General features: G+C 39.5%; 1 protein-coding gene across 1 annotated transcript; it reads left to right on the top strand.

Moving 5' to 3' along the window:
- The first annotated feature begins 16,370 nt into the window (after positions 1-16,370).
- On the top strand, positions 16,371-18,582 carry LOC126108348 (uncharacterized). The gene is made up of 4 exons (XM_049913563.1): positions 16,371-16,458; positions 16,500-16,603; positions 16,945-17,702; positions 17,820-18,582. The coding sequence occupies exons 1-4, from the start codon at positions 16,371-16,373 to the stop codon at positions 18,580-18,582; spliced, it is 1,713 nt and encodes a 570-aa protein (XP_049769520.1).
- Positions 18,583-26,251: the final 7,669 nt, after the last annotated feature.

Here is a 26,251-nt window from a genome sequence, read left to right as displayed (position 1 = left end):
CTCTCATATCTGGAAATGAGTCACCTTTTCCGAACCCTTCTGCTAAGGAGGACCCCCAGCGCCGTTCCCCAGACAGCCCCTCTGCCTCCTGTAGCTGCTCCTCTGTCTCTGCAGCTTCATCCAAGTGATCGTCCAAATGGAAGCTGGACAGCGCTATATTGAAGACCTTCTGCATCCCCTGCAGAAACACGGAGAGCTGCGTCAATGTGTGCGTTCTGACCACTCGGTAGAAAAGCAAGGATGTTGGGGCAGCTGCACCGGCCAGGTACAATGTGTAAGGCCAGCGCCAAAGGAAGCTTGCCTCTGCAACACCAGACGGTAAGAGAGATAGTACGAGCAGTTACGGTGGTGCTCCACGGTGGGTAAATTAGGAAGGCTCCACATCATACAGGGCGTGGAAGAAGGACAAGGATTTTGCCAGTGTATTGAGGTATGTCTCCAAACTACATACAGATACTGCAATCTGCAGGAGATGTACATCTCTCAGTGTTCGATGGTACGAGCAGTAATATCGACTTCACGCTGGCAAATAATGCAGCAATGGCATACGTAACAAACTGGACTGCACACGACAACATAACCAGTAGAGATCATAATGTCATAACATACACACTAACTCACACTCAGAACACAATGACCAAATCACACACCAGACAATTGCTATTGCACAAAGCAGACTGGAACAAATTAACGGAAATTATCCAACGACACGATCTAGAAAACATCAATGGAAGTATCGATTATAGAGCACACAAGATGACACAGGTAATACAAAATGCACAAAACACTTCAATACCGACAGCAAAGAACAAAAATTGCTCACCAGTACCATGGACCAAAGAACTCACGAGACTCAAACAAGACGAAAGACGCAAACGAAAATTATATCAAAGGGCGATAGCAAATAGGGACAGACGAATAAGACTTGAAGCATATAGGCATGCACAAGACTTATATAGACAGACCCTATACGACACACATACACAACAATGGGAGCTATTTGTAACAACACAAACAGAGCAAAATATATGGGGGGAACCATACAAAATACTGACAGAGAAGATAAAAACCCCCACTAGTTCTGGGAACGCTAAGGCAGGATGACGGCACGACGACGTGGGGATGGAGGAATACAGCGGCGTTTCTGCTGTATAAACTGCTCCTTGACGACGTTATCGATACAGACACACAATACCATGCAACACTAAGAGAAAACCTACACACGCCATACTATGCTGCAACTGTCACCTGTCCTTTTGCGCAAGAAGAGGTTGCGCTAGCAATCTCAGAGCTCAAAAACAAAAAAGCACCTGGACCAGATGGTATCCACTCTGAAACACTGAAAAAACTAGCACCGCAGACCACCACCTACCTAACAACGTTACTGAACGGTGCCTTACGGCTGGGCAGGGTACCTACAGTATGGAAAACCTCCAAAGAAGTCATTATTAAGAAATCAGCGGACAGGGATCCTTCAGATCCAAAGACTTACAGGCCAATATACCTGATTCAGGAGAAGCTACTGTGTAAGCGCCTGCAAACACAGAGCTCTCAGGGGTATGAGCCAACACCAGTTCGACTTCAGATCTGGCAGATCAATAGATGATGCCATCAACCAGGCCCTGCACATAGTTAACACCACAAAACAGAAATACGCCACGGCAATAATGATTGACATTGCCAGAGCATTTGATAATCTTTGGTGGCCAGCACTGTTTCAGAGGCTAAGACATCTGGAGGTACCGCTATCACTGTAGACTACTGTAAAGACCGAGTAGTCGAGTGGCAGATGGACAGCCGGAAAGTAATTAAAAGAATTTCCGAAGGCTCTCCTCAAGGGTGGATCTGCGGCCCCATCTTCTGGGACATAACAATCGAATCCCTCCTACAACATCCTGGATGGGGATGACAGGTCAGACAGAATTGTCGCCTATGCAGATGACGTATTAGTTGTAGTCACTGCAAACAACAGAGCCCAGTTAGAAGAGAAACCCAGTGGATTAGTACAAACAATTACTCAGTGGTGTCACAACAACAAACTCACGATAGCCGAAAACAAAACAACATACACTTTACTCAAAGGATCACTCCAAAGGAATTCTTCGGTTAAAAATGGGGACACAAACATCAAATGAGCACGCATTACGCGCTATCTTTGGGTACACGTAGATGAAAAATAGAATTTGCACGAACACATAAGTCTAACAACAGACAAAGCAGAAAAAATACTGCACAAACTGGCGAGGCTAAATTCAAAACAGTACAGACTACCCCTACCAGTCATACGTACAGACCACCGTACACTCTTCGAATCAGTACTCAGCTTCGCAGCTAGCACGTGGGCACATAGATTGAATGTGGTCACCAACAAAGCATCCGTCAGACGAGGGCAGAGAAGTGTCCTACTTAGGCTGTCTGGAGCCTTCGGTACCCCCCAGCGGATTCACTGTGTGTGGTGCTCGGAATATGCCCCATAGATCAAATACAGAGCTGCAAGGTACTGGCTAAAGATGGGGAGACTAGATAAGGTACACACAATAACTGCTGTGCCCATAAGACGATACGTCACCTTAAAAGTTGGCGCTTGGATACATGGCAAGGTGAGTGGGATGTAAGTGATAAGGGACGTAGACTGCACGACTTCCTCCCTGACATAAGGGGGCGGTTGAGAATGAGACGTATCAATCCCAATCGCGGTATGGTACATTTCTTAACCGCACACGGACCTTATCTCGCGCACTTAAACCGCGTGAGTCTGAGGCAGACACCTACATGCACATGCGGGGAAGAAGGTTCCCCAGAACACACTGTCTTTTTCTGTGGGCAATACGCGAACAACAGACATACACTACACTTACAGGTACAGACATAGATATATACACAGCAATAACAGATGAAGAACAATGGGCACAATAAAATGCACTGACAAACAGTATTTCAAAAACTACACATGATGAGTATATGCGGACACAACATTACAGACATGCCTATGTGCAGCGTAACAGAAATCTCCAGAGGATGGACAGCGATACCCACAGTGACAACGAAAATAGTGACAATGAGGAGGAACAGGAGGAGGAAGCTGAGATGTGACAGTTAACAAGCAAAAGTGCTGGCAATCTAGCCAAGAAATGGATGGGCACCTAAGGTAGTTAATACATAGGATTAGTAATAAATAAGGATAAACAACATTATTTCTCTACTAATAACCATTTGTGTGTGTGTGTGTGTGTGTGTGTGTGGCTGGTGGTAAGTGGCTCGAAGAAACCATTCCGAGGTATTCACCGTCAGTCACATTCGGTGATGGTACTACCAAATCTCTCATCTATTCTATCTTCTTTTTATATTCTTAAAAAACAACAAAATTTTATTTATATTTCAACCTTAAATTATTGTTATTTTGAAAAGTATCATTCTTTGTAAATGTTGTAGATAAAACAAAAGGAGAGAAAACTGTAAAAAGATGAAAACCGAAAATTGTAAGATGTACGACCTGTTTTAAACATCAGGTAACAGGTCTATAATTTGACAATAAATAAATAAATAATCTCTCAGGGTGCATTCATGTCTGTCACCCACCCATTGTCTTCCACCTCATTATTATGTACCATCCAACAGAGAAAAACTATGACCTATAAAAACTCCAGTAATGTCGTCCATTAGAGAACTCGATTAGATATTACCGCTGTAACCTCCCAACAGTTAAAATATAGTTGTAACATTCACATTTCAGTGTAACCTCCCCATACATAAATTCCATAACCTACAAATAATAAAGATGACTAACCTCTCAATATAATTATCACTCTTACATACCTGTCATTAATTAACCGACTGTGAACGTAAACTGGTGAATCTGGAAGTCAGCAATGCTGCGTCATGGCCCTGAAAAATCATTCTGAATAAATTGAAAATTCTTACCTCAATGATGTCGCCGGATAACGCGTATATATCTGCTCCTATAAGAAATTTTTCTGGCACAGCCCAGTGCAATGCTGGCCGCTAGATTTGTCATGTACAAAAAGAAACAACTGATTTTTCTTTACGATATTCGTGATGACCATGGATTGGAGAAATTTGCAGATTCTTTAAATTCAGATGAATGATTGTCAAAAGTCAATTTTATAAGAAAGATTATTATTAAAAGATTTTTAAAAACATTTACATGGGACTTGATATATCAATAGTACAAATTTAGTTGTAACAAACTACATATGCGCGTGGCTGCTTTTACCTTATACTACTTCGCTCAGGCACCGCCATCGCTCCCCACGACTGGTCCGGCCAACTCGATACACACGACTGGTCGCTACTCCTTATTCCTACTGCCACACGGTTCCTACAGCATACAACACTGCTCTTTGGTCTGAGATTCTCTTATAGCTTACATATCGCAGATAGTGCGTTAGCAATCCATCGAAATGACATCTGCTCGAGTGCGCTAGCAATAAACTCCTTTTTCATGGACCTCTTACATAACCCTTCACAGGGGAAGGGGGGGGGGGAGCAAAAATTTGGCAGCGATGGTGAGTCAATTGAACTTGCCTTGAGCAACAAATTTTTCTATACTCTATTTAGTTTACTAAGTCTACAGTCACAGAGTATATACATCTATATATATAAATTATTGATAAATACTATAAGTACAGAACACATTAAGAAATGAAATGGTGTGCACAAGCGCTAAGTACAGAACATATTAAGAAATGACATTAAGAAATGACATGCATATGCACTGTATAAGTCTTTAGTATTTTTATAAGAATTAAACATATTAAGAAATGAAATAAAGTGTACACGCACTGTAAAGGTCTTTAGCATTTTTAGACAACTGAGCACACTGGGAAATGAAATAAAGTGCACACACAGTGCATAAGTCTTTAGCATTTTAACAGAACTGGTCATAGTGTAGTGCACAAGCACTGTTAAAGTAGTATTTTTACAAGAACTAGGAAAGGAATGGGAAGGATAGCATCATGGTTTCCAACACAGTGGGTTCCACACAGCTGTGCTAAAAGTCCATATCTTTCTACAGAAGCACAACAACAAGTGAGACAATCTGAAGTTCTCTTCCCTGAAGTATTTATCAGTGTAGCCAATACACTGAAATGTTGTGTTAATATTCTATGTTATGATTTTGGTAGTATGTTAGGTACACGAAACAGTGGGACCATAATTACATCTCCTTCGGTCAGAGTCGTGGACAGCTTGATGTCAACACCACACTCTGGTAGAATCCATACTCTTACGTCAACATAGAATTGGTGCAAAAACCAAATATAGTGATCCATGATCATGAGGATGGACAGGACATACGGATATCGCAGTAATTGGTGGTAATTAGGTCAGAAGGTGAAGGATACATTAACTCTTATGCTAGTCATCATTCAGAACTACACTACTGTGTCATCCGATTTGAATAATTATTGGCACTCATTGGCCAATTACAAAGCATTTATGTAGTATGTATGGAGTATTACAAAACATTATTCATAAGTCATCTCATTACAGTAATCATTGGTACTCGTTCGCCAGTTATAAAGCATTTATGTAGTAAGTATGGAGTATTACAAAACATTATTCATAAGTCATCTCATTATAGTAATTATTGGCACTATTGGCCAGTTACAAATCTTTTATGTAGTATTTTAGTAATACTACATAACATCATTCATAAGTCATCTTATTACAGTAATTATTGACACTTGTTGGCTAATTACAAAGTATTTATGTAGTAAGTATGGAGTATTACAAAACATTATTCATAAGTCATCTTATTACAGTAATTATTGGCATGATAAGTCATCTCGTTACAGTGATTATTGGAATCATGAGTCATATCATTTCAGTAATTACTGGCATCATAAATCATCTCATTACAGTAACTATTGGCATCATAAGTCATCTCATTACAGTAATTATTGGCACTCCTTGGCTAGTTACAAAGCATTTATGTAGTAAGTATGGAGTATTACATAAGATCATTCATAAGCCATCTCATTACAGTAATTATTGGCATAGCGTTTATGCAGTATTACAAAACATCATTCATAATTCATCTCATTACAGTAATTATTGGCACTCATTGGCCAGTTACAAAACATTTAAGTAGTATGTATGGAGTATTAAAAGACATTATTCATGTCATCTCGTTACAGTAATTATTAGAATCATAAGTGTTGTGTACATAGTTCCACGTAGTCAACGAGTAAACAACTTTCCCACTAGAGCGCGCCCCGCTAAGCACAACAGCAGCTGCTCAGCGCACGTCCATCTCTGCACTACGAGATGGCGCTGTCTTAGAGACGGACCAAATTCTGCTTCCGCCGATCCGCGTATTAATATGTAATGCAGCCAATGAGATTGCTGCTAACGTAGGATCACACTGGCGCAGTGATACCTGAACGCACGAGGTATTATAACGAGTGTACAGACCTCCCATTAGTCAGTCTGCATTAGTCTGTAGTCAAGTTTCAGTCTGCGCCTAATAAGATTATCATATTCCTGTACATAGCCATGAAGATAAATGTATAGACACTTTTGTCAAGTATCAGAGATATGTGAGAATAAGATTAACGAATTTCAGATTGTCAATTGTAAATAGCATCCAGAATAAAGTTAAGTAATATTTATGCTTATTATTATTTTAATAAATGTGTGTGAAAATTAATCAAGTTCTGTTTAAAGTTGGTCACCGTCAACCTGCTACTCTAAGCGAGCAAGTGGCATTTCTATCGTCTGACCTAACGGCAGAAGATAAACACGCCACAATAAGACCACGAGACATATTGCTGACACTCACCCGCTTCATTAGAGCGACAAGTCAAATAATCTGATGGTGTGTCTACTGAAGGTCTTACAGTATGCACACCACAATAAGTCTTCTCATTACAGTAATTATTGGCACCATAAGTCATCTCATTACAGTAATTATTGGCATAGCATTTATGCAGTATTACAAAAAGAGAACCACTTGCATGAATATCAAGAGCTCAGATGGAAACCCAGTTTTAAGCAAAGAAGGGAAAGCAGAAAGGTTGGTAGGAGTATATAGAGGGTCGATACAGGGGCGATGTTCTTGAGGACAATATTCTGGTAATGGAAGAGGAGGTAGATGAAGATGAAATGGGAGATATGATACTGCGTGAAGAGTTTGACAGAGCACTAAAAGACCTAAGTCGAAACAAAGCCCAGGAGTAGACAACATTCCATTAGAACTACTGACAGCCTTGGGTAATTATTGGTATCATAAGTCATCTCATTACAGTAATTATTGACACTTGTTGGCCAGTTACAAAGCACTTATTATGCATTATTCAGAAGTCATCATTCAAAACAGGAGTTATTGAGTGTAGCATCAAGCTGCTAATGTATATATATGATATCATGCAAGTGACATAAGACATATTTAAAATATAAGACATTGGAACTAGTACTCAAGGTGTTTAGTCCAATAATACATAGACATAATGGAATCAATACATCAGAAAAATTTGCATTATACTTAGGACTAGAAATATATCTTAAACTGGTAGTGTTATTTAGTTGTATACTGGTATTAGTTGGGACTAGTAATAATAATTTTTTTGTGCTAGCAATGCATTGCATTTGGGTCAATAGTCAATTGCTGGGGCATGAAAATAATTGCTTTGACTTATTGCTGTAATAAGGAGTAATAACGTCATTCGTCAGCTGTAGCAACATTATGGAACAAGTATAGTATATCTTATCACATTCATGAATGACACACACAACTGGGTAAAAAATGCAAGTACTAGAGCAGGTTTAATAACTAAGGGCTTGTATCATATTAATATCATGAAAAGCTTCTTCTGGAAAAATACATAGTGGGTATTGAGCTGAAAGAACAAATGTATATTATGCTGAAAAGCAGTAAACTTTGAATTAACAGGTAATGAAACGGTACTTAATATGTATGTACTCTAACTGTCTTTCCCGAAACATTCAGTCATTATACAATGCGAGATATGACATACTGTCAAAAAGAACTACAACAAATACTTAAATAACTACACAGCATTTCTTAACTAATAGAAAATATATAAACTTCATCAGTATCATCATCTGCAAAGAAAAACTTCATTATTCATATTACCACATTCTCCATACAACAATTCATCATCATTTATTATCATCTGCAAAAAATAGACACTTCATTATTCATTATTCATATTCATATTATCATTTTCCTCATACAACTACTCATTATCATTCATTATTTCATATATTATAGAGTTTCTTACTTCTAGGATATTTCATCACTAAAATTAACATGTGTAGTTCTGTCTGCCAGCCTGCAATAATCACCTCGTATTCTAAAAGAAAAATATTTAGTCAAGACTGCTGTCATACGGTGTGTGTAGTATATTCCTGTTAATGCTTGTTAATTCTGATCCATTTACTGTTCATGACAAGATATTGCATTTCTTTCGTTCATGCCGATGGTGAAATTTCCATTTCATAGTAAACTACTGTAGTTTGTTTAATTTATTTCTTTTATGCGTTATTACTTTCTGGAAATGATGAATATGGATTAATAAATTGCATTTAATTCATGGAACTTGTTTCTAGTGCTATAACTAAGCATACAGAATGACATGACAGAAAACGTATTAGGTCAAAACCATTGACAATTTTCAAGTGCAAAAATGTACACACAATATCATAATGTAGAAGCAAAATATCTAGAATAGTTTAGATATTGACATATCATAAGGCAAAATGCCAAAGACAACTGGTGTTTGTTATATCTCAAGGATTTCATAGTGCATACAGACAAAAATTCTACTTTCGATAGGAAAACAATCATACATACACAAGAAATGGAAAACGTTCACAGTCTGATATATAAAGACAAGAAAAGCGACCTGCTAACCTGACCTTGCCGGGCACTTGATACATGATCATCATAAATAAGTGTTCATATAAATATCTGCAAATAGCATTAAATGGTTCAAACGGCTCTGAGCACTATGGGACTTAACATCTATGGTCATCAGTCCCCAAGAACTTAGAACTACTTAAACCTCACTAACCTAAGGACATCACACAACACCCAGTCATCACGAGGCAGAGAAAACCCCTGACCCAGCCGGGAATCGAACCCGGGAACCCGGGCGCGGGAAGCGAGAACGCTACCGCACGACCACGAGCTGCGGACAAGGGCATTACAGTGTGATAAATCATAAAGTATGTTTATTCAATAAAGGGTTTAATAATGGAAATATGGTGATTGCCCTTGGTTTGTCTGGTTTTCAGTTTCGACATGTACTACATTAGGGTGAGGAATGCTGCGAATTCTGTATGGACCTGCGTATAGAAGTTCAAATTTACTGGATCTACTCTTTCCTCTGTTGGATAAATAGTGTGTGTGTACTAATATCTTCTGTCCTTTGTGAAATTCACTGCGTGTACAAACCTGTTTTTGCTGTTTTCTGCGGCAGGTTTGATATTGTTGAGCGCAATGTCAATTATTTCATGGTGGCGTAGTGGACGAGATGTAGGAAATGATACTAATTCTTTAATTTTGTTGGGTGGTTCAACATTTTTCAATATAACAGTCGGATATAGCATAGTAGGTTCATTTGGTATGGAGTTAATTTCATCCTGGCATGAGAGTATGCGTGTGTCCCAATCAATATGTCTTTTATGGCAGTATATTCTACATAGTTTACCAATTTCTTACATCAGTCGTTCAGAAGGGTTCGAAGAAGCGTGATACCTGGATATATAGATCGGAGAAATGTTTCTAGCTCGTAACATACGTGTCCATATTGCAGATCGAAATTGTGGTCCATCGTCGGAAACTACTTTCAATATATGCCCTACATGAAATAGAAAATGTTTTACAAATGCATTCGAAATAGATTTAGCAGTAGCTTTGAGTAACGGAGTGAAGGTAACAAATTTCGAAGTGAGTTCAACAGCGACAAAGATGTAGCAAAAACTTCTATTAAATTTGGGAATCGCTCCAAAAATGTCTACAGCGGCCATATGTCTCAATTTAACAGGTACAATGGGATGTAATGGAGGAACATGTGAAGTCGTGTCTGATTTAGCTTTCTGGCTGATTTTACATGACGCTAAAACTCGTCGAATACGTTTCTCCATGTTCTGTCTCAGTACAAGAAAACATTTTCTGGCTCCGTGATGTGCGTAACTTAAATGAGTATACCAAATTAATTTGTTAACACGCTCGTCAGGAATGCATAATAACCAGTTGTTGCTGTCAGGGTGAGAGCGGCGAAACGGAATGTTGTTGCGTACAGTATAATGGTTTCTAATGGTAACGTTATTCCTATGTTGTCAAAGGTGTTTAATTTCTTTCCATACGTTGTCTTTGCTCTGACCTTGCGCTATGTCTCGTAGTGACGACGAAATGAAATTTTCAAATGCAACTTGTTGAATATACCTGCGGCTAAAATTTGCTTGGCAGAAGTCGGTTGCGATGTCTTGGTGATTGTTGCTGAGAGAACGGGATGGTGCGTCTGCTACAATATTTTGTGTACCAGTAATGTGAACAATTGTAAAATTAAATTCTTGTAAATAAAGTTTCCATCTGCTTAACCTGTCCTGTGTAAATTTAGCGGAAAGTAAAATCTGTATAGCTCTATGATCTGTATAAACGGAAGTATGTCTTCCATAAAGAAAATGCCTAAATCTGCTAAATGCCCATACAACACATAATGTTTCAAGCTCTGTAACAGAATAATTGCGTTCAGCAGATGACAGAATGCGACCTGCAAAAGCGATGTTTTTAATTACTGTGGTACCGTCTTCTTCAAATTCCTGAAAAATGTGTACGCCTAAAGCTGTGTTAGAACAGTCGGTGGCAATGGAAAAATTTCTGGTAGGATCTGGGTGTGATAAACGTGGTGCATTTACCAAGGCATGTTTCAGATTAACAAATTCGGACTGTGCTTGGCTATCCCAGGACCAAATTGCGTTTTTACCCATCAACTGGCATAATCTAAAGCAGAGTAATGAATAAATTTACGGAAAAAGTTAATTAAACCCAGAAAGCTGTGTAGTTGTTTCTTCGTCGTTGGAACAGTAATGTCACGTAAAGCTTGAAGTTTTTCCGGGTCAGGCGCAATGCCTTCTGCTGAAATTACATGTCCAAGAAATTTTATGTAAGTTTTGCCAAAGTGTGATTTTCTAAGATTAACTGTGAGTCCTTGTGCACGAAAAGTTTGCAACACTTGTTCCAGAATCAAATTGTGTTCAGACCAGTTGGCTTCTGCGATAAGGATGTCGTCTACATACGTTGTGATTCTGTCTTTAAGTTCTGTCGGAAGTATAGTATTCAAACAGCGAGTAAATGCTGCTGAAGAACTTGTTAAACCGAACGGTAATTTGCAAAATTGATAATAATCACCAAAACAGAGGAAAGCTGTGGACTTTCTGCAGTTAGGATGGAGCTGCATTTCCGAAAATCCCGATTTTGAATCTAATATGGAATAAACAGCAGTACCATGAAATTTCTGTAGAAGTTCTTCTAGTGTCTGTGGGCGATCTGCTTCATTGATGTCGTTGACATGACGCGAATGAAGTACGAGGCGAAGTGATCCAACCTTTTTCTTAACAATATGGGGCAGATTCAAGGGGGGGGAGGGGCAATGGTGGCAATTCCTCCCCCCCTCCCCCCACCCTTGGTGCGTGACCGATCCTTTTTGTCGAACTGCTTTAGGGGCTGATTACGTCGGCCTATCTAGTATTTTTTACTTGAAGTCTAAGATGTAAACAATGGCACGCAGTTTGATGCAACAATTCAAAAAGAGACCTTGATGCCTCTTCCATTTAGTGCATAAACTACAGAAGTAACAACTATACTTACGAATAAAATGGTAATATTCGTTGAGGCATGAGCGATCTTTGTCCCTTTTTTTAGCACTTTTCCTGCAGTGCGTAGATTTTGTTTCTAGTGGCAGTTTGCAAAGAGATGGTGTTGATAATTAAGCGATGAACACCGAAGGAATGCTTGAAAATATTCTCATTAGTTGCAAATAGTGAGAACCTTACGACAGTCCCTTTTATTCTGCAATTGCACGTTTTCGATCTGGATGAACGCTTCTCCACCGTTTTGGCTTTCTTCTCACTTTTGATGCGGAATGTGAACAAACATTAATTAGCCAAATATAATAAAGTACACGAAAATAACGTCTGTGGATTCATTCACAATCCATTCTCTCATACAGTAAGAATGTAAATGTTACGGGCAGCAGAATCAAACAGATACTGAAATCTAGAAAACTCACTCATTTCTCTTTCTCCAAACTGCAGAGGGCAACTCTGCCAAAGACTGAGGAAGATGCGTTTTCCTCATCAATATAATTTATTCTGAGGTACTAAGCGCATGCTTCTACCGCAATCTGGAAAAAAAAGCATGAATTTCGCAACAGTGTTAGAGTTGTGGCTTTCCTCTAAACTGTTTGCTTATTTCGAAAGTCAAATCTTGAAGAAACAAACAGGTGTTTGCAGATAGCCAAGGAAACTGCCGGAGTGGAAAGAAGAATCTGCTCTCGAGCCTACTAAACTGTCACAACTGTATTTAAAGAAAAAATGAGCTCCTGTTGCTAGTTCACGAATTTTTATCGTTTACGTCCTGTTTCTGAATCCTATAATGCCGTCATTCCCCACATGCTTTCCTCCCACGTGATTTTATTGATAATATATATTTCACCACGAGTTCTTAAGTATTTCACAGGACTCTGAAAACCCAATGGCGCTCGGTCGCTGTGGCGGAACAGCTTTAGGCGTTGTCATGAGCCGCGCGTACGCGAAGACTGGGTTCGTGTCCCCCCTTGGGTGTCGGTGTTAGTTATGTCTGTAGATTAAGCTACAATAAGTTCGCACTAAGCTGTCTCAAATGACCACATTGTCAAAAAGACGTAAGACAACAACGTAAAATACGTAGGCGACGTATTTTTTGCTTCCCAAATTCAGTGAAACACGATAGTGATAATGTAAGTCACCACTATAGTAGGCCTAGAAGCGTGATTTGACAGAAAAAAATATCATATATTAGAAAGTACTGCGAACCGCTGAGGTGAAGAGGGTTGTGTTGAAGTGCGGTTTGACAGCGTGCGAACGCTTTGGGTGGTCCCAGTGCGACCTGTGTCGTGTCGGCTTTACGGCTGGGGCAGCTCACATGCTGCTGCCTGCCCGTCTACGAAGACGCAGCGTTCCGCGCGAATGCGCGAGTCTGGCCGCACCCCGCAGTTGGAAGACGCCTGCAGTTGCTGACCTTTGCCGTTTCTGTTATTTCGGGAAATCGTTGGAAAACCACGGTGAATTTCCATAAACTTTATTAATTTTTTGTAATGAAGTTTGGAGAGCGACCGAGTTATCCCATTTCATTAGATTACTGTTTGTTTGTATTTGTGACCCAATTGGTTTTAAGTGCAGTGCAAATTCGTTATCGTTAACTGTAGTTTTCAATGGGGCATTACTTTTATAGAAACGTCTAGAAGGTGTGGGAGTACAGCCAAACACCCCCGTACTTCTGGAAGTACAGGAATAGGAAACTATCTAGTTGCTCTAAAAGACTTACAGTGCGCTCTCTCCTCACTTGACCTCTCCTGTCCAAATGATTGTATCATTACTTTATTGATTATATGAACTAGTATATTTTTTGCTGCTGGAAAGGATGTAGTACACAACTTATGGGTTTGATAGTGCACTATAGATAAAGGTGACAACTACGACATTCAGCTCGGTCGTTTGTACTGTTTGCCATACAGTAGCTGGCCTCAGGTACCGGGGTGATTGCTATGCAAAAAACAATCGTTTTCTTTTTTTTCTTTTTTCATCTCCAATTTAGTCTCGCGGTATAAAACATCGAACTCGAACAAAAATTTAAAAGAAAAATTGATAACCCTCTTCCTATTTTGAAAATTTACAATAGCAAAAATTCTGAACATTTTCCAGTTTCTAAAAGCCCTAAATGTGCTGAATATGGTTGTATCAAAAAGCATAATCTAAAGTTTAGGTAAAGTGCCCGTACGTCCCGTATTGAAAGGGACAGTCCCGTTTTTCAACCTGTTGTCCCAACAGATTTTGTTATGAAGAAGCATTCGTACTTTATTCTCCACTATATGATAGCCGCGACTTCGTTTGCGTAGCAGATCATAATGTCAACAAATGCCATATTCACAGAAAAAGATTACTTCCGTGTCACATTTTTAGCACTGCAGATAACGATCACTTATAATACGTAACAATGTTTCACTAAAGCGCATTGTAGACCTTCACTCAATAATGATATGGCTGCTATGTGGGAGCTTGCTAAACTTTTTGGCATTGTTCTTCAGGTTTCCAAGTGTATGAACTAAGGCGTTTTGTACTCCTGGATCTGACCGATTTGCGAATAGTACGCTGGTTTCAAATCGTGCTAAAGGACTATGTAATAGAGAAAGCTGTGGTATACTGAGTTTGTACATCTGCGTCTGATTCAAGGATAGCAAACCACGAATAATTAGTAATGGAGCACATTTTCTTTCAAAGTTTCATTTCTTTTCTGTTTTTGAGAACAAAATTTTATGTCCAAAAGTTGTGGAGGATCCAGATGTTTGCATTTTATATCCAGTGTTGTCGCTTAGTTGAAACAAAAGCTGTTTTTACCAGTTATCTCATAATGCAATCGAACGTTTGAATCTTATTCACTTTTTCGTTTTGTCACTTGAGTCTGAAATAAGACCCTCACATGATTCACATGTTTTATTCTCGACATATCAAAACTTGGTGCAGATATAATTTTTAGCCAGCTATTTCATTTTCTACAGCAGGCTATTACAATACGATGAAACACGTAATGAAGCGTTTGGAGACCCGTGTTCAGTCCTCAGTCTGGCCATCAAGATGTGGATGTCTGTGGCTTCGCTTATCGCACCAGACAACTTTTGGTATGTTGCCTTGAAAAGCCCACAGACAGTTTCTTCCTCTCCAATAATGTAAAACCTCAGATCGAAAGTTCTTTCTCCAGTAACCACAGCTTTCGACAAGACGTAAAACATCAACCTTCACATAGTTTGCTTTTCAGAGAACGTTTCCGGCTTTCTGCACATTGATAGCTCAATGTCAGCAAGTCGAGGTTCCAGTTTGAAAACTCCTGTTTCACCCAGCATTCACAATACTTTTACCGTGTGCAAGTTAGAAGTCAAAGTCCGTACAACAAGGGGTGGGTGCCTCACGAGTCCTCCTTCAAACACTCAAGCCAAAAAAACACGGCAACACGGCGTGTAGCGTGATAAGAACAGACAAAGAAGCAAATAAACAAACGGTCTTAGAGTTCTCCCAGAATCATCATGTCTTCGGGAATGGCTTATCGGTCACAAAAACGCAACAAATTTTAAGAAAAGGCAATTCTGCTACAAACATAATGATGTATCAGTCACGTCAACAGACTTTTATCTTTAGATTTCGATACAAACACCACAAATTTTAAGTAAAAGCAAATAAACTTAACGCATTATCTTTAACATATGCCACACATGTGATTGGTAACTCGTTGTGTTGCATTTACATTTTCAATTAGCTTAAATAAAAATGGATTTTATGTTACTGCTAGTGGTTTACTTCATTTATTATGGTCTATGACTCTAGGAAATTGTCGTTACTGTAATAGTTCAATGAGAAAAAAAAGGGTAGCCTACATTCCCCCTTTATATCCCTGAAATCAGTTAGTAGCACATTGTACTACAATTGGTAACTCATTGACTCAGATTTTTGTTTTATTTAATTGGTCATTACAGAATTAAAATTTAATGATATGAATTAAGAAACCGTCCACTTCTATTGCTGCGAGTTCCATTCTGCTTATGCCCCCCGCGTGTCTTTCCTTTCTTCTTCTTGAATATGGAACTACTTACCCCTTTTAACGCTACTTTCCTTCATCCCACAGGCAAATGGACGACCAGCACCGTCAGTGAAACGAACCCGAAGCATCGACTCATTTTCTCAGCCTGTCCACAAGCGGGCAGTTTCAGCTTGTACCCCAGCTCCTGGACCTCGGCTGGATGTGGAGGACAGTACTGAAGTTGTGACTCCTGTTTCTTCAGCTTCTTCCCAACCCGTCGAGTCTACTGCGTGTGACAGTTTTAGTAATGTGCAGGGGTCGCTTTCTTCTTCTGAGTCAAATTCGTATACTGGGTCTAGTGTCCCCTATGACATTGGAAATGTCTTAGATAAACATGTTGATGACTACACAAAATATCAGCTCTCATCGAATCCTTGGCAACCGAAAGATGACTATGAGTTTCCATTTTCCTTACACATGATGAAAGTTAAAGAGGTGTAGCGATATTTTGGGAATAAATACCTCAGCAGATGCCCTTGGGTTGTCTTTTCACATGCAAGAAGGGGTTTATTTTGTAAATACTGCCCGTTTTTTGCTACTGGATACGTTGGTGGAGGTAAAAACTCTGTGCCATTGCAAAAGTTTGTGACCAAACCGCTGACAAACTTCAATGATATTGCAGGGCGGAATGGCGATTTGGAAGCACATGCCAGTCACATTTATCACAGAAGAGCCGTAGAACAGTGGAATGCATTGCTCAATACGTTCAATAAACCTCACTTGGAGGTAATCAACCGCGTCCACCAACAGCGCAGCAAAGAGGTGGAAGGAAAGAGGGAACGACTTCGCCCTACAGTCGAAACGGTTATTTTCCTTGGGCGGCAAAATCTACCACTCCGTGGACACAGAGATGATGGACAGATATTTCATAAACAGGCAAATTCCGAGAGCTCCTTTGTTGCTGTGAACGAAGGAAATTTTAGAGAACTGCTAAGATTTAGAGTGTCTGCTGGCGATAAAAAACTGCAGCAACACAGCAACACCTGCACTCATCTTCGTCAAATGCTACTCGTACATATGTTAGTAAGACAACTCCAAATGCTCTCATTTCATGCTGTGGGAAAGAGATTTCAGAGCAAATTTTGACTAGCTTACGCTCATCACAATATTATTCAGTACTTTTTGACGAGACAACAGATGCTTCTCACTCATCTCAGCTGAGCCTTACGTTACGATACGTACTTAACGGTAATATCCGTGAGGATTTGATTAGTTTCGTTGATGCGTTTGCAGAACTTGGTCATACGAATTTCGAAGATGACTACCAGTCTGATGAAGAAGATTGGAAAGAATCCAGGAAGCTAGTTAACACAGAAGAGAAGGTAGGTGGAACTTCCACAGCTAAGGAGTTATCGTTAACTGGTAAGGCCAATGGTAAAATTGTCCTGTACCAGCCGAAGAATAGGCTCAAACTTCCATTGGAACGTCGTGTTGGCATTGGAACGGACGGATGTGCTGTTATGCTTTCCGAAGTTCGAGGTGCTGTCACTGAAGTGCAGAAGGAGGCCAAGATCGCTGTTAAGACACCGTGCTATGGCCACAGAATAGATAACTCTATATCCCGTAGTTCCAAGGTGCCTGCTGCTCGGGACGCTACATCAGTAATGAAAGAGGTCATTAATTTCTTCAAGACACACCCTGAAAGAAAAAGTGTCTTACTGAACACCTTGGGTTGTGCACTCACATCACTTTGTGAGACCCAGTGGGTAGAGAGGCATGACAGTGTACTTCAGTTTTCAGCTGATCTTGTAAAAATTGTGGAGACTCTCGGAAAGATTGCTGAGTGGCATGACCCGAGTACAGCGGGTAAGACTGCTTCTCTAATGTTAAATTTGTGCAGCTCACAATTTGTGTTGTCATTATTGTGTCTGAGCGATGTGCTACCTCTAACCCAGTCTCTAAGCAAACTATTGTAGAAACCTTTTCTTGATCTCAATGACAGTGCAACACACGTCAAGAACACTATCGCTATTCTTGTCAGTCGTCGAGAAAATTTGGTCATTAGCTTCAGTAATGTGTGGAAGCGCGCAGAGGAACTTGCGGACCAACTAGGCATCGAGCTCAATATTCCTCGCATACCTCGCCACGGTCGACGCCAAGTTTATCGTGACAACCCTCAAACAAATTCGGCAGAAGAATATTACAGAGTAACAGTCTATGCTCCCCTACTGGACTTCATTACAACTGATTTACGAGAAAGATTCTCTGCTGAAACTTTGGATGTGTTCAACCTTTCTGTTTTCAGTGCAGAAAGTATTGTGAAGATCTCTGCAGGTGAAACTGAAAAAATTGCAGAGTCCCTTACCAACCGCTTCGGTTCGTTGCTCGACGTGGGCAAAGGCATTGCTTCTCTTATGTTACGGGAAGAAATGTTGTTGTGGCGAGAGAAACGGAATCAAGAAAAGGTACGACAACAAGAACTTCCAACCATCGCCCTTGACATACTGGCTAGATGTGATAAGGATGCATATCCTATGATACGTAAACTTTTATTGGTCCTGGCAACGCTTCCAGTGACAACTGCATCTGCTGAAAGATCGTTTTCGTCGTTGCGGCGCCTGAAAACTTATTTAAGAACATCGATGAATGAAAACCTTGCTCTTGCACTTACGCATATTCATTACCAGATATCTGTAGACGTAGAAAAAGTAATTACAAGATTTTCAAACAGTGGGCGTAGAAGGAGATTAGAATTTAATATTTAAGAGCAGTATTGCCAATATACATATTTGATATTAAATTTCATTTTGTTTATACTTTTGCATTTTTTATTCCTTTTTTTTACAAGAAGAAAGAAAGAAATTTCTTATTGTTAATATTTACATTCATGAGCATAAAATGACGTAATTAACAATATAAGAAGATTTCCTGAACACAGTCAAATACCCTATTACAATTTTTCCCAGTCGTATCGTCATTGCTGCGTATAAACACATGCGCGAATTCGATGGCAACATTCTGTCTAAAGGAAGCAATTGGTGAACTAATTTAGAAGATTTAAGATTGGAAACAAATGAACATTAGCATTTTTATAGATTATTTTACACCAGCAGACAAACACAGTTTTTCAAGTGCACGTGTCGTATTTGAAGAATATTTTTTAGTTAGTGCAGTAAGTTATTCCATTGAACACACTTAACACATAGCGATACACAATTAAACTAAAAACAGAATATTATATATATATATATATATATATATATATATATATATATATATATATATATATATCGGGTGATCAAAAAGTCAGAATAAATTTGAAAATTTAATAAACCACGGAATAATGTAGACAGAGAGGTAAAAATTGACACACATGCTTAGAATGACATGGCGTTTTATTAGAACAAAAAAAAACACCCCATATTGCTAGATGCGTGAAAGATCTCTTGCGCGCGTCGTTTGGTGATGATCGTGTGCTCAAGCCGCCACTTTCGTCGTGCTTGGCCTCCCAGCTCCCCAGACCTCAGTCCGTGCGATTATTGGCTTTGGGGTTACCTGAAGTCGCAAGTGTATCGTGATCGACCGACATCTCTAGGGATGCTGAGGGACAACATCCGACGCCAATGCCTCACCATAACTCCGGAGATGCTTTGCAGTGCTGTTCACAACACTATTCCTCGACTACAGCTGTTGTGGAGGCATGATGGTGGACATATTGAGCATTTCCTGTAAAGAACATCATCTTTGCTCTGTCTTACTTTGTTATGCTAATTATTGCTGTTCTGATCAAATGAAGCGCCATCTGTCGGCCATTTTTTGAACGTTTGTACTTTTTGGTTCTCATAAAACCCCATGCCATTCCAAGCATGTGTGTCAATATGCTTAGAATATGTGTCAATATATATATATATATATATATATATATATATATATATATATATATATATATATATGTGTGTGTGTGTGTGTGTGTGTGTGTGTGTGTGTGTGTGTGCGCACGCGTGTATAATGGTTTTGTTTGGAATTAATTTTTTGGAAGGCAGATACCAAAAAATTTGCCCCCCCCCCCGACCGGGATCCTGGATCCGCACCCTAGCGGGTTTATGTACGGACTGACTGCCGGTTCAGTAATAACTTGGTCGAGCATAGCTTGTAATTCTTTCTTAACTTGTTCTCTGTGAATATAAGGAACAGGATAATGTCTAGCTTTAAATGTGTCATGCTGTTTAACTTGAAATTCATACATAAAACCGGACGTAGTACCAGGGATGTTGTCAAAAACTGGAGCTTGCTGTAAAAGAATTATGCGTAGCTGAGTACTTTCGTCATCTGTATTTGCACTGCTCTGTTTTACTTTCTCAGAAATCATTTCCATAACGTCATAGTCGGTTTCGTCTGGTGTGTTGTATCTGTGAACAATGTGGAATGACAGTCTATGTTACAGGATGTAGAAATGACCTCTGTTCGATTAATTCCTTGTTCTTCTGCAGATAAAGCGTGCTGAAATTCTAATGCCAGTTGTACTTTTTCATCCTTTAACATTAAATGTACCAAAAATCCGTACCTAAAATAACGCCTGTTGTCGATAAGGGAACAATCCAAAAATTTGAGTGGAACGTATGACCTGCAATACAAAATGATAAGTATGTAAGTATGTCTGTAATTTGACATCTACTCCTTTATCAGATACTGCTCATTTTACTTTAGTTTTGTCTAATGGTAACGTAGGATAAGTATTCTCTTTGTTACATTCATTGAAAGTTTCTTCATTTATAACTGACATAGGTGATCCAGGATCGATTACTGCTGAAAATGTATATGATCCAATCTTTACTGCAATAACAAGGTGGGAAATGGTTTTTTGTATAATTGGTTTTTCATGCAAAAGTGTGTCTCGTATGTCGTCAAAATTAATAACATTTTCGTGAAAAAGATTCTGTGAGTCAAAAGTATTGCTTACGTTGCTGGAAGATGCAACCTTTACTGTATCTAGTCAGATTCTTTCTGACGTGCTGTTATTTGCGGGAAGATTTTGTGGCATTTCAACTATTTGTACTGTTCTGTTACTTAGTCCTGACATATTAGGTTGGGGATGATATCGACTGTCTGGTTCATCCATGATAATCTGTTGTTGTGGATGATTCTGCTGCTGACAAAACCTGCTGTTTTTAAATGTACGCTGAAAACTGTGCTCATTACTTTTACGTCTGTCATGATAGTCATTACCATACGGTGCGTTGCGATAGGAGTTGAAATGGTGTGTCTTCTGTACGTAGTGATTTCTTTGTTGCTGAGCGTTACTATTTGGCGGTGCCGACGCTATACGTGTAGGCGGCGAAACAATAAAGCATGGTTGACCTTCCACATTACATTGTTGGTTAGGTATGCTAATCGGCTGCTTTTGTTGCTGTAGTGGGGACAAGCCTCTATTGTTTCTAAAATGTGTTTGCTGTTGCTGATAATTTTGACGATACTGATAATTAAAATTTTGTCTGTTATTAAAGTTCTGGTGGTTGTCATTCCTGGACCATCTGTCACCTTTGCTATTAAAATAGCATGGCTGATCATAATTACTGTATGCTTGTTGGCCTTGGTTATGTTGTGAAAAATTTTTGTTTATAGAGGAATGGTCCGACTGCTGAACTTCCAAAAGCTGTAGCAGATTTCAATGCCGAAATATTTTCTTTCTGCTGAACTGTTAAAAGTGACACTCTTAACGATCGTAGTAATTTTGAAATACATAATTGGGTAAGTGCTGACTCACTGTATGGCTCACATAAATATTGCTTTGTTGTACCATGTGTTCAAAAAATTGCGTGACAGTGGTAATATTTGAGTTCTCATAACTCGGTAGGCTAATTAACTGATCCTTGATTCCGCGCTGTGTCGTCTTCGACCAATACGCTGACAGAAAACATTCTGAAATTCTTCTACCGAATAACATTGTCTGGCGATCGGTCTCATACGAGTTGCCGGTTCGCCTTCCAAAAAACTGCAAATAAATTCATGTTTGTGTGTTACGGGCCAAGTTGGTGGAAATGCAAAACTAAATTGTTGTATCCAATCCAAAGGGTGAATCTGTGTTCTGTCATTCTTAAATACCTTAAATTTTCTCACGGACAGAAAGTGCTTATAATCAAAATAATCATCTCTGAATGTCTGTGCAGGTTCAGAATTGTATGAGAATCTATTTGTCTGCGTCTGTTCGGAATCTAAGTCACGTACTCTCTGTAAATTACCTAGATTATACTGGCTGTCTGAGTGTCACAAATGTTCAGAATGTGACGTATGTTGTCACGTGTTAGAGGCTGAAATATTTTTTTCATTTCTGTCACTTCTTGCTGTAAAGATGACAATTTTCTACGTAATATATTATTGGACGAGCCTATCTCACTGATTGTCTGATGCATGTTTTGGAATTCGGGCGTTTGATTGAACGAAATTGGTGACGTATCGTCTGATTTGGTGTAATTGTTATTTTCGATAACGTCTATACGACTGGCCAATTCATGATATTTTTCACTCAGTGCTTTTACCTGATCGTCATTTTTAGTGTCACAAGCATTAATTTGTTTTTGCATTTTACGTGTGCTTTTGTTTAATTTCTTAACGTCTACTTTAATGGCATCGGGATTCTGTATTAATTCCAATTTTTCAAGTCTGCTGGTCACTCTGAAACTCTACTGTGTGTGTGTCTGTGTTTTACGATCGGAAATTTCATCATGCAATTCGGTGTTCAACTGTTTGGTAGTATTCATTTCGTCTGATACTGTCGCAATGTTGTTGTCTACGTATGCTTTTGCTTTCGTAAACAACTTACGCTTATCTTCTTGTCTCTGTGTAGTAATTGTTTCCATGACTTGTTTCTTTATGTTGTTCTGTTCCTGTATGAATTTGCGGTAACGCATTTTACTGTTTTGTAGGTGCTGATTAAAACGTTTTTCAATTTGGCTGTTCTGTTGTTCAAATTTCTTGTCGACTTTCGCATCCAGAGTGCGTGAAAGTTCTGCTGACATTAATTTAAAGTCGTCGCGCAACTGTGTTGAGTTTTCCGAACATTGTTTAGCGACTGCACGGATTTCATCTCTAAGTAATTTTGTTGTGTCTGCATGTGTATTACGTAATTCCTGTGCAAAGGATCTAGTTTCTTCACTACTATTCCTAGCACAAGCCTTAATTCCTTCACGTAATTGTTCTTTAGTATCATGACATTGCACGGCAACGGCTGTAATCTGTTCATTAATCTATTTAAAGTTCTCATTAATTTGTTTGATCGACCTGTCGTGTTTTTCATTCGACTGTTTGAGACTTTCATTAAGTTGTTTATAATTGTTGTCTTGTTTTTCATTCGACTGTTTGAGGTTTTCATTAAGTTGTTTGAAATTGTTGACGTGTTTTTCATTGAGTTGTAGCAATAATGCCACAACTTGATCCACGCCAAAATTAGCGACTCTACTCTCTGTACTGTGTATCTACATTTGTCACGTTTTGTGTAACCATTTGGTCACTGTCTGATTCATGAAAAGGTTTACTAATTGGATGAGCACTGCTGGTCAGTACATTGGAATCAAATAAATCTGACATATTTTGAGTATATTATTTACCTTCGTTAGAAACATTTATCTGTTCACTGTGTAAGTTTTGCAAATCAGGTGTGTCAAACTGGGCAGCGTTCGTTGTATCGGAACGTGCCGCGTCATCAATTGTTAAATTTACAGTGGACATAATTGAATTTGTTTGTTCATTATCTGGATTAAAATCATAATTGGTGGTCGGCACACACTGATTATCTGTAATTGAAGGATTATCATCATTAAACTGAGTGTCACTACTCTTATCTGTCAAATTATTCAAGTCAGCTTTTTCACTCATTACGCATCGCGATGTACTGTTAGCAGTTTTTCGCGGCATTTTCACAACTCAAAGGTAGGCACAAAATCAAAGACAAAGTAAAATGGAACAAATACAGTAACAACAAAGAGAAATAAATTACCGATGATCTGTGAAAGAGGGGGCGACAAATTAGTAAATGCGTTGTGCCAGATGCAAATTACATTTAACATTTGGTAAATAAGAGCAGATATATAACTGATTACTTTTTAGAAACTCACAAAAAAAAAAAAAATACGATTCTGGCCGGTTGTCGCCAAGTGTAACCTCCCAACAGAAAAAAAAAATTGTATATTCACATTTTAGTGTAACCTCCACACATAAATTCCGTAACCTACCAATAATAATGATGACTAACCTCTCAATAAAATTATGCCTCTTATATAACCTGTCATTAATTAACTGACTGTGAACGTAAACTGGTAAATTTGGACGTCAGCAATGCTGCGTCATGGCCCTGAAAAATCATTCTGAGTAAATTGAAAATTCTTACCTCAATGAAGTCGCCGGAGAACGCGTGTATATCTGCTCGCATAATAAATTTTTCTGGCACAGTCCAGTGCAATGCTGGCCACTAGATTTCTCACGTACAAAAAGAAACAACTGATTTTTCTTTAGGATAATCGGGATGACAAAGGATTGGAGAAATTAGTAAATTCTTTAAATTCAGATGAAGGATTGTCAAAAGTTAATTTTATAAGAAAGATTATTATTAAAAGATTTTTAAAAACATTTACATGGGACTTGATATAACAATAGTACAAATTTAGTTATAACAAACTACATATATGCACGGCCGGCTGGGGTGGCCAAGCGGTTCTAGGCGCTTCAGTCTAGAACCGCGAGACCGTTACGGTCGCAGGTTCGAATCCTGCCTCGGGCATGGATATGTGTGATGTCCTTAGGTTAGTTAGGTTTAAGTAGTTCTAAGTTCTAGGGGACTGATGACCTCAGAAAAGTCCCATAGTGCTCAGAGCCATTTGAACCATTTTGAACATATGCTCGCGGCTTCTTTTACCTTATATTACATCGCCCGCTCTGCCTGTGAGTAGACACGTGGCCGCTCCTTCAGCAAGGTCCGTGCAGGCACACGGGGGGAGGGGTTTATTAGTTATTGGGAGCTCCAACGTTAGGCGGGCGATGGAGCCCCTTAGGGAAATAGCGGGAAGGTCGGGGAAGAAGGCCAGTGTTCACTCTGTCTGCTTGCCGGGGGGTCTCATCCGAGATGTGGAGGAGGCCCTGCCGGCGGCGATAGAGAGCACTGGGTGCACCCGACTGCAAATTGTTGCTCATGTCGGCACCGACGACTCCTGCCGTCTGGGTTCAGAGGTCAGCCTCAGTTCGTACAGGCGGTTGGCGGAGTTGGTGAAGGCGGAAAGCCTCACTCGCGGGGTGTAATCAGAGCTAACTATTTGTAGTATCTTTCCCAGAACCGATCGCGGTCCTCTGGTTTGGAGCCGAGTGGAAGGCTTAAACCATAGGCTCAGACGATTCTGCGGAGATCTTTCTCGACCTCCGCTATCGGGTGGAGAAATGTAGGGTCCCCCTGAATAGGTCAGGCGTGCACTACACGCCGGAAGCGGCTACAAGGGTAGCGGAGAACGTGTGGAGTGCACATGGGGGTTTTTTAGGTTAGAGAATTCCCTCCCTAGGCCCGACAAGACGCCTCCTGAGACGCGGCAAGGTAGGAGTAGGCAAAATGCAACAGGGAATAACAATATTAATGTGCTAATAGTAAACTGCAGGAGCGTCTATAGAAAGGTCCCAGAACTGCTCTCATTAATAAACGGTCAGAATGCCCACATAGTACTAGGCACAGAAAGTTGGCTGAAGCCAGATGTAAACAGTAATGAAATCCTAAACTCAGATTGGAATGTATACCGCAGAGGTAGGCTGGACAGTGAAGGGGGAGGCGTGTTTATAGCGATAAAAGGTACAATAGTATCGAAGGAAATTGACGGAGATCCGAAATGTGAAACAATTTGGGTGAAGGCTACGGTTAAAGCAGGCTCAGACATGGTAATTGGATGTCTCCATAGGCCCCCTGGCTCAGCAACTGTTGTGGCTGGGCACCTGAAGGATAATTTGGAAAATATTTCGAGTAGATTTCCCCACCATGTTATAGTTCTGGGTGGAGATTTTAATTTGCCAGATATAGACTGGGAGACTCAAACGTTCATAACGGGTGGCAGGGACAAAGAATCCAGTGAAATTTTTTAAGTGCTTTATCTGAAAACTACCTTGAGTAGTTAAACAGAGAACCGACTCGTGGCGATAACATATTAGACCTTCTGGTGACAAAAAGAAACTATTTGAAACAGTTATCGCAGAATAGGAAATCAGCTATCATAAAGCGGTTACTGCATCGATGATTTGAGCCGTAAATAGAAATGTTTGAAAAGGTAGGAAGATTTTTCTGTTTAGCAAAAGTGACAAAAAGCAGATTTCAGAGTACCTGATTGCTCAACACAAACGTTTTGCCTCAAGTACAGATAGCGTTGAGGATCAGTGTGAAAAGTTCAAAACCATCGTACAATATGTGTT

This window comes from Schistocerca cancellata, chromosome 11 (genome assembly GCF_023864275.1).
Source record: "Schistocerca cancellata isolate TAMUIC-IGC-003103 chromosome 11, iqSchCanc2.1, whole genome shotgun sequence".
NCBI classification, from domain to species: domain Eukaryota; kingdom Metazoa; phylum Arthropoda; class Insecta; order Orthoptera; family Acrididae; genus Schistocerca; species Schistocerca cancellata.
This window is presented reverse-complemented; position numbering and strand designations above follow the sequence as displayed.

Bases quoted from the DNA above. Each gene is read 5' to 3' on its own strand.
- LOC126108348 (XM_049913563.1), top strand. From the start codon at position 16,371: ATGCAAGAAGGGGTTTATTTTGTAAATACTGCCCGTTTTTTGCTACTG. The intron at 16,604-16,944 runs GTAATCAACCGC...TGTGGGAAAGAG, and splicing joins TCAATAAACCTCACTTGGAG to ATTTCAGAGCAAATTTTGAC. The intron at 17,703-17,819 runs GTTAAATTTGTG...TCTCAATGACAG, and splicing joins GGTAAGACTGCTTCTCTAAT to TGCAACACACGTCAAGAACA.